General features: G+C 44.4%; 1 protein-coding gene across 16 annotated transcripts in view; it reads right to left on the bottom strand.

Annotated features, from left to right (window-relative positions):
- Positions 1–1052: 1052 nt before the first annotated feature.
- CDC42BPA (CDC42 binding protein kinase alpha) overlaps positions 1053–14231 on the bottom strand; it is a 309339-nt gene continuing 296160 nt past the window's right edge. For 10 of the 16 annotated variants that reach the window (XM_056137674.1, XM_056137749.1, XM_056137680.1 and 7 more), the window contains 4 exons: positions 13412–13597; positions 9763–9880; positions 5524–5681; positions 1053–5210 (listed from right to left, as the gene is read on the bottom strand). In XM_056137674.1, the coding sequence (XP_055993649.1) occupies positions 5079–5210; positions 5524–5681; positions 9763–9880; positions 13412–13597 (594 nt within the window). In that variant the 3' untranslated portion in view covers positions 1053–5078. The remainder of the gene's footprint in view (positions 5211–5523; positions 5682–9762; positions 9881–13411; positions 13598–14231) is intronic. The other 6 variants (XM_056137723.1, XM_056137741.1, XM_056137755.1 and 3 more) reach the window with 1 other exon arrangement.

Here is a 14231-nt window from a genome sequence, read left to right as displayed (position 1 = left end):
ACCAAGTGGTCCTCAAGAATTGCCAGGTGTGGCTCCAGAACAACAAAACAAACCAAGGGATGGCATAATGTGGTCAATCAGCCCCTCTACCTGTCTTGGTAAGGAGTTCTTTTGGAGTTCTACAATTGTACTTGTGCATCTACTTAGCACGTAAGGCAGCTCTGAGTTACAAGGGCAGACCTAAGGAGTTATAAGAGACTAGCCTGCAAGTATTAGGCCAATGTCCTTTACCAAAGTTTGTCCTGCCTTGCCCAACTGTGGTTTGAAAGTATGTCAAATATTTTAAGGAACTGTCACACCACTAACATTATATTTAATGTTACCTGGAAGTTGGTGAGATGGGAACGAGGAGAAGACTCAGTACTATGATTCAGCCACAGCCATAATTTAAGATTTCTTTTGTGGAGCCCAGCATCCCAAGATATGCCAAAATTTAAGTGTTAGCTATTTGTTTTCTGAAATTAAATACAAAATCTATTAGCCACCAAGTTTATAGGATGAGCTGTGACAAGGAAGGGGACACTGGCTGTTGCAGGGACTCAGTGCCACATCCTTCCCCCTCCCATATGGCACAATAGCGGGGCCTCTGAGAAAGCCTTGGGAGAGCCTGGGGCACAGCCTGATTCAATAACAGGGAAGTTTGAACAACCAGCTGAACGCTTCAGCTTCACGAGAACCATGCACCATTCTTTCCAGAACTCTGGAAGGAATGGAGAAATCCCAAGTCAAACCAACCTATCTTTCCATGGGGTAAGGAGATCTGGGACCTCAGACATAGTTAAATGGGCTGAGCACAGGCTTTACGTGCAGGAGGTGGAGGCTCGATTGTCAGCATGATGCAGTCCCTCAAAACAAAGTTGAGAATAACCCCCAAGCACCAAGCCAGAAGTAGCTCTCCACACTGCTGGGTTTGCATGCCCCTGCCCTCAAAAAAAAAGTAAGGAAGAGGATGGAGCGGTGGGCGGGGAACTGGCAGAAAGGAGCCAGTAAAATGAAGTCACTTTACATCATTCCTCAAATATTTTATTTGAGAGAAAAAAAAGACAAGATACTCAATTCTAACAGTTCCCTGTTTTATTGCAATACATCAAAGTCTGGTTAATATTAAGTGATACCAACATAAAATACCGGTGAGGAATCTTCTGTTACATTTCTGATGATCCCACCTTAAATAAATTCTGTGCAAAAAGAATCCCCATTGTTGCTTGGTAGCAGAGGATATCTTATGAAGGTCCCCAAGACATTGAGGGCATAAACCAAACAAAGTGAAATAAAGAGTGATTAAAGGCCAAAGCACTATCTTTTCCCCTTCCATACACATGTATTTGTGAGAATTATATTCTAAACAGGAAAAAAAGATTACACCTAGGCCATGCAAAACTGTACAATAATATTACAATGAGAAAAAAACCCTAAAAAAATGTAATAGCAAAATGATATTACATACTACCAAATAAAAAGGCAGGTCACTTAGTTTTGTTTTTTAAATTAAATTTCAAGGTTGCTTTGTTTAAGTCAATTTTCCCCTGAATGAAATGGGTGTGTTGTGTGTGTGTGTGTGTGTGTGTGTGTGTGTGTGTGTGTCTGATGGCTATCCCCAGGGAAGGAAGAGAAGTGCCTAGCCTGTGACCAGGGCTGAGAGTGGAGAAAGCTCCAGCTGAAGCAAGGCCCTCTATCTAGCAGAGCTGCAAGTAACTCGAGTAAGAAGTAAAGTCAGGACAAGGAAAAAGGCTCTGCGGTGGGCTCTGGAGGGTCAGCCATGTATGGAATTCTAGGCCAGGCCATGAAGAGCAGTGAGTGAGGCACCAAACTGCCTTCTGCAGCATGCAAGCCTGGCTGCACAGAGCACCCATGTCCAGGAGTTGGAGGTGAGCTTCCCAAGGCCCGTGCTAATGGGGACAACTGCCAAAGGCCAGGAACTGGTCCTGAGGGGTGAGGGGCATCTGGCCACCCCTGCCCTAGCTTTTCTTTAATAAAATCTAATTTTACAGAAATGCAACTGGCCTTTCACAGCAGTAGATGTGGCCCCAGTCACTGATGACAGATTTTAAACTTGGGAAGACAGACGCTGAGAGCAGTGGGAATGTCAGGTTGGTGCTGCAAGGAGAACAGGAGCCTCAAATACTTTCCTGAAGGCAGAGCAGATGAACTGCTTGGAAAACCAACTAGAAGGGCCCTTTTAAATTGTTTCACAACCTCAAAACTCTACTCCCTGGTAAAAAGCACAAATCACTAGCTGCAGGGACGTGTATGTGTGTATATGTGCACACACCTACACACATAGCTAAAGAAGTGAAAAGGGCTTGAGTAATCATTTGACAAGGAGGAAGGCTTTTGTTTTTGGCAAAAAGAAATACAAATGCATGCGCATTTGTGTATTTGTGTGTGTGTGTGTACATATATGTAACTTTATATACCCGAAGCACATAATGAGTAATTTGTAATTCAAGAGTAGACAACAAATTGGCTGGACATAGATAGCACCAAATACCAACACATACAGGCTATGCCCGAAATGCATCTTCCTGATGTTTTCTTTCTGCTGAGAAATGAGTTCCTACCTCCATGGCCCAATCTGTCCCACATGAAAGCAAAGGCTTACCCCAGAGAGCACAAACCACCTTTCAGTGAGCTGTTATTCCTCCCTTGGGTCTCTGTGCGGTTACCCCAGTCTTCATCTTGCCATTTCCCCAGAGCTTTTGAAGGTAACAGGCTCATATTTAAGAGTAGGGGGAACCCAGAGGCAATTATTATCTTAGGAAAATTGCCTCCCAAACTATTATGCTGGCAGTGCACCCCCACCCCTCCTCCATCCCTGTCCACCTTGCCAACCGAACCTGTTTGGGGTTGCTTTTTGTGACAACCCATCCTGTGACTGGCAGAGGCAGGTGGAAAAGCCACCTGCCTGTGGGGCAGCAGGAACTGGAACCTGTAGGAGTCCTAATGTTCTTGCTTGCTCCTGGGGTAGCAGAGCCTGGATGCAGTTATCTCTGCTTTGACCTTGAACAAGCAAGCACCCGCAGCAACAGAAACTCACACTTGATTGTGAAAGCTACAAGCTAATGGCTTGCTGTAGAGTCCTGTGACTTTGTCCTGGCCCAAAGACTAGGGCAGGAAGAAAAGGTGGGGGCATCCGAGAGAAGGAGAGAGGAGTCTTGAGAAGACGGGAGCAGCCACAGGCACTCAGCATCTGCCTCCAGCGAGCCACTTCCCTCTTCTTGCTTCCATCCTCTCAAGAAAGCTCAGGGACTACCAGGGCAGTAACTGGAGTCAAGACTGATTCAAACTACCTCATGGAGATTCAGTAAAATTTAAAACAACAACAACAACAACAAAACCAAAAACAAAAACGACTGATTCAAGGCCTCTGGATGCACAAGAGTAGTTTTACATGAAACTTCCCAAAGCAAAAAAGATTTACTTGAAAACTGTGCAGTACTTTAAGCCCATCCAAAAGAAACCATGGTGAGGTCTAAGCAAGCAGAGTCTAAGTGTGGGAATGGATGTGGTAAAGTTCTGTGGGTTATTTCACACATGTCCTGCCTCCCGATTCTGCCCAACCTGCAGCCCCTTCTCAAGAGAGACGGGATGGGGGTGCCAGCTCCCTAACAGGCAGGCTCCTCCATACTCAAGAGCAGAGTGCTTCAGCAGATCAGAAAGAGACAGTGCTCAGAGAGAAAGAAGATGCTCTCTACTTCTCAGAGAAACTTAGGTAAAAAGTGAGAGAGGCAGGTTCTCTTTACTTCCATTCAATTTTTTATTCCTACCTCTCTCAACTCATGCGCTTAACAGGTGAAGTGACTTTGGAGAAATAAGGTTCTTCCCATTGTGTACCTCATTTCCTGGTGGTGACTGAAACTTGTGGGAACACAAATGGTACCGCGACTAACACAACAGAGGGGGCAGGTGGACCTGCTAGGCCAGGCTGCTCCCAGTGGGCAGGTGCGGGGCTCTCTCTCACTTCTTGCATTCATGGGCTTATGCTATTTGGTACTAAAGTCCTTGTCCAGGCTTATCTGAGGAAGCTCGTACCCACCCTCAAAGCAGGCTCTTTTCTGGGCACCTGGCTAAAATTCAGAGAGGGGCAGGATCGGTGCAGAAGAACAAACATTTTTCAGGGCCTCTCCATGGCCCTTCAGAAGCTGTGTCCTTCCTGTGTCCTTACAGATGGAAGGAAGAAAGTGATATACCAAAGTACTAAAAAAAAAAAAAAACCCAAAAAAGGAAAGAGTGGTCCATATTCTACTACTAGAAAAAGTAACGTCTGGTACAGGAGTTTGCCTTCTGGTGATGCCAAAGAGGCTTCAAACGTGCAAAGTCTGGTGCTTAGCTCCTGCCCCGGTGCATTTCCTAATGGTCTGGCCACTGAGGCTTGGAGCCCACGTGAGGACGCAGCACTAAAGGGAACTCTGATTTCTCCTGCTCTCCCTCCAAAACCATCAGTGGGAGGGCTTTCTACTCTTAATTACTTAGCTGGAGAACAGACAAGAAACAACACATTTCTTAAATTAAATGATCTCTCTCATATATGCATCCATTTTTTTTGTTGAATACAAGATGCTTCTTTTTACTATATACATTCAGTATTTAACCTCTACATTTGTGTATTTACGTAAACTCTGTATTGTAGTAAAATATGCAGTTTTAATTAATAAGGACTTACTGGCAACAATTAGGTCGACATTCACTGTAGGTGCTGAGTGAGGGCTTAGCGTGCCTTTCCAGGGCGGACAGGAGAGCTGTGCTATGAGGGGACTAGAATGTGACTCTACTGTGAAAACAAAGTGTCTAACCTTATCCTTATCACTTACGTTTGGGGTATCTGTCTACTTGTGGGTGGAGGGTGAAAGGGTACAGAAAGCAACTCTAGATGTGCGAAATGAAATCAGTATTAATCTAAGGTGCTTTTAATGAAAGTCTGTCTATGAATAGTGGCTGCTATTTAGTCCGGGGACTGTGGTCAGAAATCCTGAATCCCCACCCAGCTACTGGGGCTGCTGCGGGAGGGAAAGATGAAGCAAGAGAGGAGGGAGCGAGGGTGAGGAAGCCTCTCTGGCATCCTGTGAGTGCTGAGGCAGTCAGGGGTCCCAGCTACTGCGTTCAGCGCTCTCCAGAGAGAGGCTCTTGGTCTTCCGGGGCGACACGGGGCTGGGTGGGCTGCTCAGGTTGGAACTGTTGGAAGCGGTGGAATGCCTTGGAGAGTCAGAGTCCTGTAAGAGTAAGAGAGTCATGAGGAGCAGGGGCAGGAAGGGCTCAGCCTACCTTGGGTTTCTTCCAGCCACATGCTCACGAGACTTGAGGGGATGAGTTTCTGAGCTGCTTAAGAGGCAGAGACACGTAACAAATGTGCAGAAGCCTTTCTCACAGAAGCAGAGAGGGCCTCGACTCCTCCAGGAACTCTGCAGCCCCAGTGCCTGGTAAATGCCTCTCACAGCTGTGGATGGTCCCCTGGTGGGGTGCCCTGGCCTGGCAAAGGACTTCTGCCACTGGGGCCAGGCAGTGCTGCTATGCCGCTTCACTCACCTCCCCATCATAGTCCCGCGCAGGGGCATCGCTCCCTTGATCCATGCCCCCAGAAGACAAGGAGCCCTCTGAGGGGGAAGGCAGGGGCTGCCGCTTGGCATTGTAACTTCCGCCTGAGAACTCCCTCTTCAACGCGCTGCCATTCTGTGCTGAAGACCCTGCAGCAATGGTTCTGGTCAATCTTTTCATGCAGGACGGAACAATCCCCACCAAGATCACAGATGGCTGAGAGGGTGCTGCCTCCTTCCCTCTCCCCCCAAAACCCACATAGTTGTTCCCACCCTTGCACCCACCAGGCAGCAGGTTCCAAGCTATCAGGCTCTGTACTGCTGACTGTGCCCATCTATCTTGTCCACTAGACTATTCCCATAGCACTGACCCTTCAACATCCATCCCAGCACGCTCTGTGCCTCACAGTGTCTCTTACAACATTTATGATGCCATGTTATAAGCAATTAAACCAAAAAATCCATTCTCTGGCCAAGCAGAGTGGCCGTGTCTTTCTGAGGGCAGCATGGCACGCAAGGCACAGCCAGCACGTGGGCATACATGAGGTCCATCCCTCACTTTTTTGAGGGTTCTCATTGGGAAAACATGGCACTTCAGGCAGCATTTTCAATCAACAGGGCCCAAAGTCCAAGACACAAAAATGAGGCAAGTTTTAAAATCACAAGCTTTAAAGCTTTTGGACCTTAGTGTTGGGGGCACTGGGGAGGGCAGGCACCTTCCAAAGTAGAAGAGGTGACCACAATGCTATGGAAATTCAGGGGCACCAGCAGTGCCTATTGAAAATCCACAGCACTTGCTTTAGTTTTCGCTAGAACATGTTTTACTCTCGCTGATATGTAATATTTATATCTTTGGTCAAAAAAAGATTGCTGAAGGGCTGGAGTCATAGCACAGCGGGTAGGGCGTCTGCCTTGCACGCGGCAGACCTGGGTTCGATTCTCAGCATCTCATATGGTGCCCCGAGCACTGCCAGGAGTGATTCCTGAGTGCAAAGCCAGAAGTAACCCCTGAGCATCGCCGGGTGTGACCCAAAAGGCAAAAAAAAAAAAAAAAAAAACAAAAAAAAAACACCTGCTCAGATTTTAGGACAATTGTAAGATAGGGTGTATTTCAAATTTTTGCTGGTTTAACAAATTTGAAATTAGTTTTCAATGAAGAACTTAATAAAAATGTTGCAAGATGACTTTAGAGTGTTATATTGGATAGTGGCTACCAAAGTTCAGAAGGCATCGCAAATAGCTGGGCCAGGAGCTACAGGGGAAGGAGCCTGTCCTTCCAAACACCCGGCAGAGTTCCCCCTGTTGCAGGGCACAGCAGGCAGGCCATTCTGGCTGCAGTTTGTATTGCATGAGCAGTGCCGAGGGGTGGCCAATCAAAATCTGATTTAGCTTTTTACAAAAGCTCTTCTGATGATCCTAGCCTGCATTGGGTTGAGAACCACTGAATCGGTGTGACCTCTGTAATCTCGGCTCCCTCTCGCCATTCTGCACCCAGAGTCCACTTCCAGACAAGCATCCTTCACTGCACAAACACTGACTTTCCTTTGCTGGTATATTTCTTGGCTTTTTGAACACATCTCCCAAAGAACAAAGAACAAAGATGTGTTTCCCTATAACTGACGGTGTAATCATTTTTATTGATTTCTCTTCCAATTCTACATCAAATTTAATGCCCAGTTTTAGTAAAAACTGAAGTTACTTTTCAAACAAAAAATTCTATAATTCTGAATAGAAAATCCAAACTGCCAGAGACCCTGCTGCTCTGCCTGTGCTAGCTCAATCACATTATTTTATCTTTCAGAGTCTCGGTCTGTTTTCATCTATAAAGAATAAATTCCACTTGATGGTGTTTTGTGTGGGAAGAGCTAACCATGCGCTATGCGCGGTGCAGACTGCAGCAGAAAGCAGGAACACACGGGCCTGCGACATTTTTCTGAACCTTCATCTGTGCTGGTAACTGTGGATAGAATAGCTCCACAATATTTGGAATGCTCTTTTCAAAGAGACATTATTCTCAATCATCCCAATCTTAAATAATTAAGGTAGGACCAGAGGGATAGTATAAGAGCTAAGGCGCTTACCCTGCATGAGGTTGAACCCAGTTCACATTCCCATCACTAAACATAGTCTCCCAAGTTCCACCAGGAACGATCCCTGAACACAGCCAGGACTAAGCCCTGAGCACTGCCTGGAGTTGCCCCTGCAAGCAGGCACTAGCTAGATATGAATTAAGTCCCTATAACTTAGTAGAAAAGCTAATGGGTGCTCAAATATTTTACAGCTTGAACAATGAATATAATTTGCTCCTATGATAATAAGAACAAAGGCACCTACCCATCTCCACTCCCTTTTCACTCCCCACCAAAGGGAAGGCAATGCAGTCTTGACTGAATGTTTTGTAAAAGTGAGAGGCATGATGAGGGAATTGATCTGAAAACTGAGGTCCTGATACCATGTAGTCAGGACCGCCTCTTCCATGGCATGTAAATGGTGACTGAGGTGGAGGCTGGACCCTGAAACTTGGAAGTGTGGGTGTGCGTGCGTGTGTGCGCGCGTGTGGAATGTCTGTGTAACAAGCTCTGTGTTTCTATATTGGCTGGCAAGACTTTCCTTCTAGAAAGGTCTAGATAATCTGGGCTGTTCTGGAAACAAATTTTGAACAGCAAATGCTCCATAGTTAACCGGAGGGTTCCCTCTATCCTCCTCAAACAGCTGGTGAACGGGACTCTCAGAGGTCTGACTTGACTCCCCTAGGGGGACTCAGGAATGTGGCCTATCTGTGGTTTGTATATCTAAGCAATAGTGACAGGAATTCCTTTCGACAGCTCCAGGGAGGTGGTCCTTGGTCAAGAAAAGTCTCCTCCAAATTAGAAGCTGCTGCAATATTTTGACAATCTTTCCTTGTTGCTGATGATCCAGGAACTACCAAAGATCTCACTGACCTGGTGACTAAATTTTAACTTTTTAAATCAATATTCTATTTGTACATTGCTCTCATTATGACCCAAGCAGTTTTGAGTATCCTAATGTAAGCTTTTTTTGGGGCAAACATTATCTTTGATACTTTTTTCCTTCCCACTGAAAAGCCACCTGGGGCAGAAGCTGGACACTGAGTGTCCCATGGAGACTGCTTCTCTCTGTGGTTCTGGGTCAGAGTTCTGTGCAGAACCCTGCAGGTACTGGAAGGAGATGCTGCATTTCATGGTACAAAGGGGAGGCTAGTGACAAAGATCTCGGGCACCTGAAAGCCAGCACTAGCCATATGTGAGTTGAGCTCCTGTACCTGAGCAGAAAAACTGCTCATGGGAGCTCAAAAGTTTTTTATAGCCTGGTTAATGAATGCCATCTGGTTTTGGGGCAAAAGTACACATTTCTGAACCTGTTCCTGATCTTTTAGTTCCCCAAATGTGTTCCTGTTCTTCTGACTATGGGTTCTCTCTACATGCTGGGGACATCCTCAAGCTACCCTGCTGCCCTTGGTGAGCATGAGGAAGCAGGAGGCAGGAGCCTGTTCTGGCTCTCCACCCCCTTTCCTGCCTCAGTGAGCTTTGCACCAAGTCTTTGTGTCTATTCTAAGAATCAATCTGGAGATGCTCTTACTCTTTCCCCTTTGCGGCCACTTCTGGACACTGGGTTCTGGCTCCCTCCTGCCCACTGAGAGGCTCCCACTGGGGTCTGCCTCTGTCAGATCTGATGCACAGCTCTCACTGGGCAGCCCCAGGATCTTCTCAGCCACGTAAGCTGATAAATGTCCTTCCCTATTGAGAATCCTTCAGGCTTCCTGCTATGCTTTGAAGTAAATAAAAAGGGTCTCACCTTGGTCTCCAGGTCTTCCCTGATCTGACCACTCTGAGTACAGCCCTGTAGCTCTACTCAGGACCTTGGTGCTTGACTAATACTCACTGAGGGGAGGGCAGGCCATTCTTCTAAGGATGAGAATAGGAACTGACCTCCAGGGCATGAATAACCCCTGGTGATTCTCTCTGCTACACCTTGTTTCATAGAAGATGCACAGAGCATGCTCAGATATCCACACATCATATCCCTCTGCCTGTCCCATATTGTTAACAAAGCTTTCTTGACTCAGGCAGATCTAACACACAGTAGACACTGGCTTGTGCATGAGGCAAACCCAAGTAAGTGAGGGAACGGCATATTAGCGCAGAGGACCCCCAGGGCAGCACGATGCTCCCCTGCTGTGGAAGAGCTCCCTTCAGCTGGGCCCACTTACTTGATGACAGGCCACTGCTGGCGCTCATGGAGCGGCCGGGTTCAGGGCGGGATTTGGTGATAGATGGAATACTGACCGAGCCGCTGAACACGGCTCTGCTTTCCTGAGGCCGAGGATTCTAAAAATGAGAGAGAAACATTCTTCAGCCAGAGAGAAAATGATTTTCTGTAGAGATGACTCTCTCAATAATATCATCTTGTCCTAGAGAACCAGGAAGGGGTGCAATAAACTCTCCTGCTCATAAAAGCACTCAAGCTCTTAGAGCAGGAACCTCACTCCAACAAGGGTGAATATTTAGCTTTATACTTACTGGAGTGCTGAGCAACAAAAGATGTTTTGTTGTTGTAAATATAGCTCTATGGTTAGAAGTGACATACAGAATTACATACAGAATTACATGGACATATGCAGATACCTGGGATAAAGCTTTGGCAGTATCGAACCTTTATATTTGTTTAGGATACTCAATAGTCCAATCAGCCCAATTTGAGGAAAGTCAATTCAAAGTATATGACTGTCATGTTAACGTTTTATTGGTGAGATGGTAAATGGGGCAGTCCCAGGCATCCCCACTGCCTCTAGAGAAAGACTTGGTCATAAATATGATGCCTGCAGCAGTCACAGCAGTGATGAATCAAACACTGAACTTCCATACTGGCTTGAGAATTTCCTACTGCATCACCAGATGATTTTGGTAGCCAATATAGGAAAATAGGTCACAGAGGGTTTTGAAAGTCAGACACAGGTTAAAAGGTGGTATCTGAACCCAATGAAACACTTGGTGGCCCCAACATTTCCAAACTCTCTCTCAGGATTGACCCCTGAGAGAAAGTTATAGCAAAACAACAAATACAGGGCAGGCCAAAGCCAGCAGTCAGGAAAACCTGCATTAATACTACTTAAAAAATTCTTTTGGTGGGTGTTGGGGGGCACACCTGGTGATGCTCAGGGGTTACTCCTGGCTCTGTATTCAGAAATCACTCCTGGCGGGGTTTCGGGTGCCACATGGGATGCTGAGGATCGAACCTGGGTCTACCACATGCAAGGCAAGCGCCTTACCCGCTGTGCTATCACTCTGGCCCCAACCACAAAAAGAATTTTAAGTCACACTTTTTGAAGAATCACACACTGGAAGTTGGCAGGCTGTTTGGCTGGTCTTAAATTCAACCAATGGACATTTTGTTTCATATGTCAAATGTGCAAAGTTCATGTAATTCTGAATATGTTATTTAAGACAATGCTATGCCTTCTACGTCTAAGAACATAAAACATCCAAAAAAAAAAAAATCAAATAGTCAGGGCTAGCATTTCGCCATTCCTGCACACAGGGCAGCGTTATGAGCCACCAGCAACATGCGTGCAACACAGCAAAGGGGAGCTCCAAAGGGTGGGATTATAAACTCTATTTTTATTTAAAACTTTGGGTTTTGCTACACACCTCAAGGTATCTTAATATTGTGCCTTTCTATAAAACAAACCTATCCTAGAATAAATGAAAAAAAAATAAGCCCATAAGAAGCCTAGCTGTTTACTAACACTGAATATTGAATTCAGGAAAATACACAGTTGTTTTGTTTTTAAAAAAAAAAAAGAAAAATAGTTTTCCATTCAGCTTAAGTTCATCATTAAAAATTGCTATGAAACCTAAGTTATTTGGTCCTTTTCACATACAAAATATGTTTTCTAGATGGATAACTTAAGAACAATTTCCATCATATTTTTTTTAATGTTTGCTTTATAGTCTGGGGCCACTCCAGGTGTTGGGGGCCATGTGGAACTGGGGACTGACCTGCAGCTTTGCACACGAAGACATAAGTTCCGCCCTAGAGCTCTCATTCAATCCTCCACCTTGCTTTTTGTCATGGAGGGTCATCTCCTAAGTGGTGCTCCAGAGGCCTAGAAGCCTCTCCTGTCATTTCTTGGCAATCTAGGCTGGTCATTCAATACAAGAGCTTTGGGATGTGGTGCTGCTCAGGCCTGTGGTCAGGGGATTACCCAGGGTGGTAACTCCTGAACTAAACTGGACTAAACCCAGCAGCACGTGATACTCAGGGAACCATGTGGTGCCAGGAATTTAACTGAGGCTGGCTGCCTGCAAGGCAAGTGCCTTACCCTGGTATTATCTCTCTGGCGCCCTCCATCATTTCTGATATAAAAAATTCTTTTCTTTTCAATTTTGATTTTTGGGCCACACCCAGTAATGCACAGGGGTTACTCCCAGCTCTGCACTCAAGAATCACTCCCAGTGGTGCTAAAAAAACCGTATGATATGCTGGGGATTGAATCCAGGTCAGCTGCATACAAGGTAGGAGCCTCACCAGTCATACTATCTCTGGCCCCTGATATAAAAAATTCTTGCCAGACTAATTTATACAACATTCCTCTGGAGTTCACTCAGTTCCTGCAATTTCAAAGTAATTACAATTATATAGATAAACTACAATAAAAGTAAACTTAGGCTTTTTAAAATTATAGTTTATCTTATTTTGTCAAATAGGATATTTAAAGTCAGACAATTTAATGTAAATAACAATTACAAAGAAAACGCTTTAATTTTGAAGTATTTTAAAAGAGAAAAATACAAAATCAAGCTTTTCACCCTATAGTGAGTTTTAAAAATAGGAATATTACTCTGTATGTAGATAAAAACTGATGTTCTTCAGAGGGCATTACTCCGGAAAATGGCTTGTACGACACAATATAAATGCTTGCTGCAACCTAACTTGAGAAAATATTCCCCTGCAGATAGTGTAAGTATGTATTTATTAAAGGACAGAAGTAAGGGAATTTGGCTGGCAGGGCCTCCACCTCTGTGGCCCCTTCCAGAGCCACTCGGCTCAGAGAGGAAGGTCAAATGGCTGGGACTAACCGGATTCTGCAGTCATCCACATACAGAGAACTCAAAGAGCAATGAGACTATCTTCTTTTTGTAATTTTCTTTAACTTGCTGATGCTATTATACTTTCTACTATGGAAAAAAAATGAGAGGGAGACACACTCTCTGTGCTCAGGGTTTATACTCATAGCTCTGTGCTTGGAGTCACTCCTAGAACTCGAACTGGGCTTGGCGGCATGCAATGTAAGCATCTTACCCCCCCGTACTCTCTCTAACCTTCTACCATATAAAGATTTAAACTTTACAATAAGGGTTATATTAGATTTAGAAAAATCCATGAATAGGCCCCTACTACACACCTGAACTACACTAAATATTTAAAATTTTTTTTCTGATTTTAACTGGCTCTAGGGTAATAAAGTATAAACATTTTTAGAAAAATGTGGACCTCATTTTTGATGAAAAGAATAAAGATCTGCTCAGGGACTACTTGTTATGGTTTTCTGTAAGAGAAAACACCATCATGGGAAACATATTTTATTAAACACTGAAAACCTTCAACACAGTTTCAAAAATTTTTTTGAAATCCTCCCTAATATTCATCTTCTCAAAAGAAGGAACAAAATGGTGTTTGAAGGAAAATAAGGAGGAGGCTGGGATGGGTAAGGAGGAAGAGGAAGCCTGGCAACAAGAGAAACAGGCCAAAGGCAAACATTCCCCAGATACAGCAACTCTGCAGTGTTACTTAGGAAGCAGGCACAGGAGGGCTGTACATGGTTAGTCGAAGTTAACACCTGACTCATCTGTTCATACCCTCAGAGTCATAAAGCTTGGTGTACCGGGGACAGAGCGTAGAGACGGGGAACATTCGGGGTTTATGGAATCAGGAGAGAGAAATTTTTCAGCGGAATTAACAGTCATGTGATAGATGTGTTCAAAGTTGATCGGAGAGGAGATCAGACCGGAGTGATGATGAGGGGATGGATAAGGGAAACCTGGCTATCAAAAACAACAGAAAGAAAAAAGGTCATGAGGTAATGAAAATGATTCATTCGTTACACGTGACATTTCACACTACATGCATGTAGAAAATATGAAGTATCTCAATATCAGAAATGCATCCTTAATGAAATACTCTTAAACCTTAGAAAGTTACTCTGCAATCCTTTTGTTAGTTACTTAAATAGCTGATTTGACAAAAATTCATTTACTTTACCAAATTATTCTTTTATTACCGTCATTGAGGATAGAAACAGGGCTTTCAGAGATGTGAGAAGAGTTTCAGTTTATTTTAGCTTTCAATTTTCTGATGTGATAGAATTGAAACATGGCAAAAATCTACTAAAAACAGGATAGAAAAACAAGAAACAATAAAGAAAAAAACTCTACAGTGCTTTTTCACTAGAATATTATGAAACTGCTTCTTTAGATACCTAAAACCATTTCCTGGTATTTACAGGTTTGTGATAATGCCTGTGTTTTCACTTACTGTTTTTTCCTGTACTGTTTTTTCCTGTAAGACAGACCCTGTGCAATATTCTGACTTGTTTACCATAAAGCAACCTAAGTCTGTCTCCATTTGACACCCAAAATATTTACTTATAAAGGGAAAATCTTCCCTGCCATATTCAGA

Source organism: Sorex fumeus, unplaced genomic scaffold (assembly GCF_029834395.1).
Source record: "Sorex fumeus unplaced genomic scaffold, SorFum_2.1 ptg000007l, whole genome shotgun sequence".
In the NCBI taxonomy this organism is placed as follows: domain Eukaryota; kingdom Metazoa; phylum Chordata; class Mammalia; order Eulipotyphla; family Soricidae; genus Sorex; species Sorex fumeus.
Note: the sequence above shows the minus strand (reverse complement) of the source record. Positions and strands in the feature narration are given on the sequence as shown.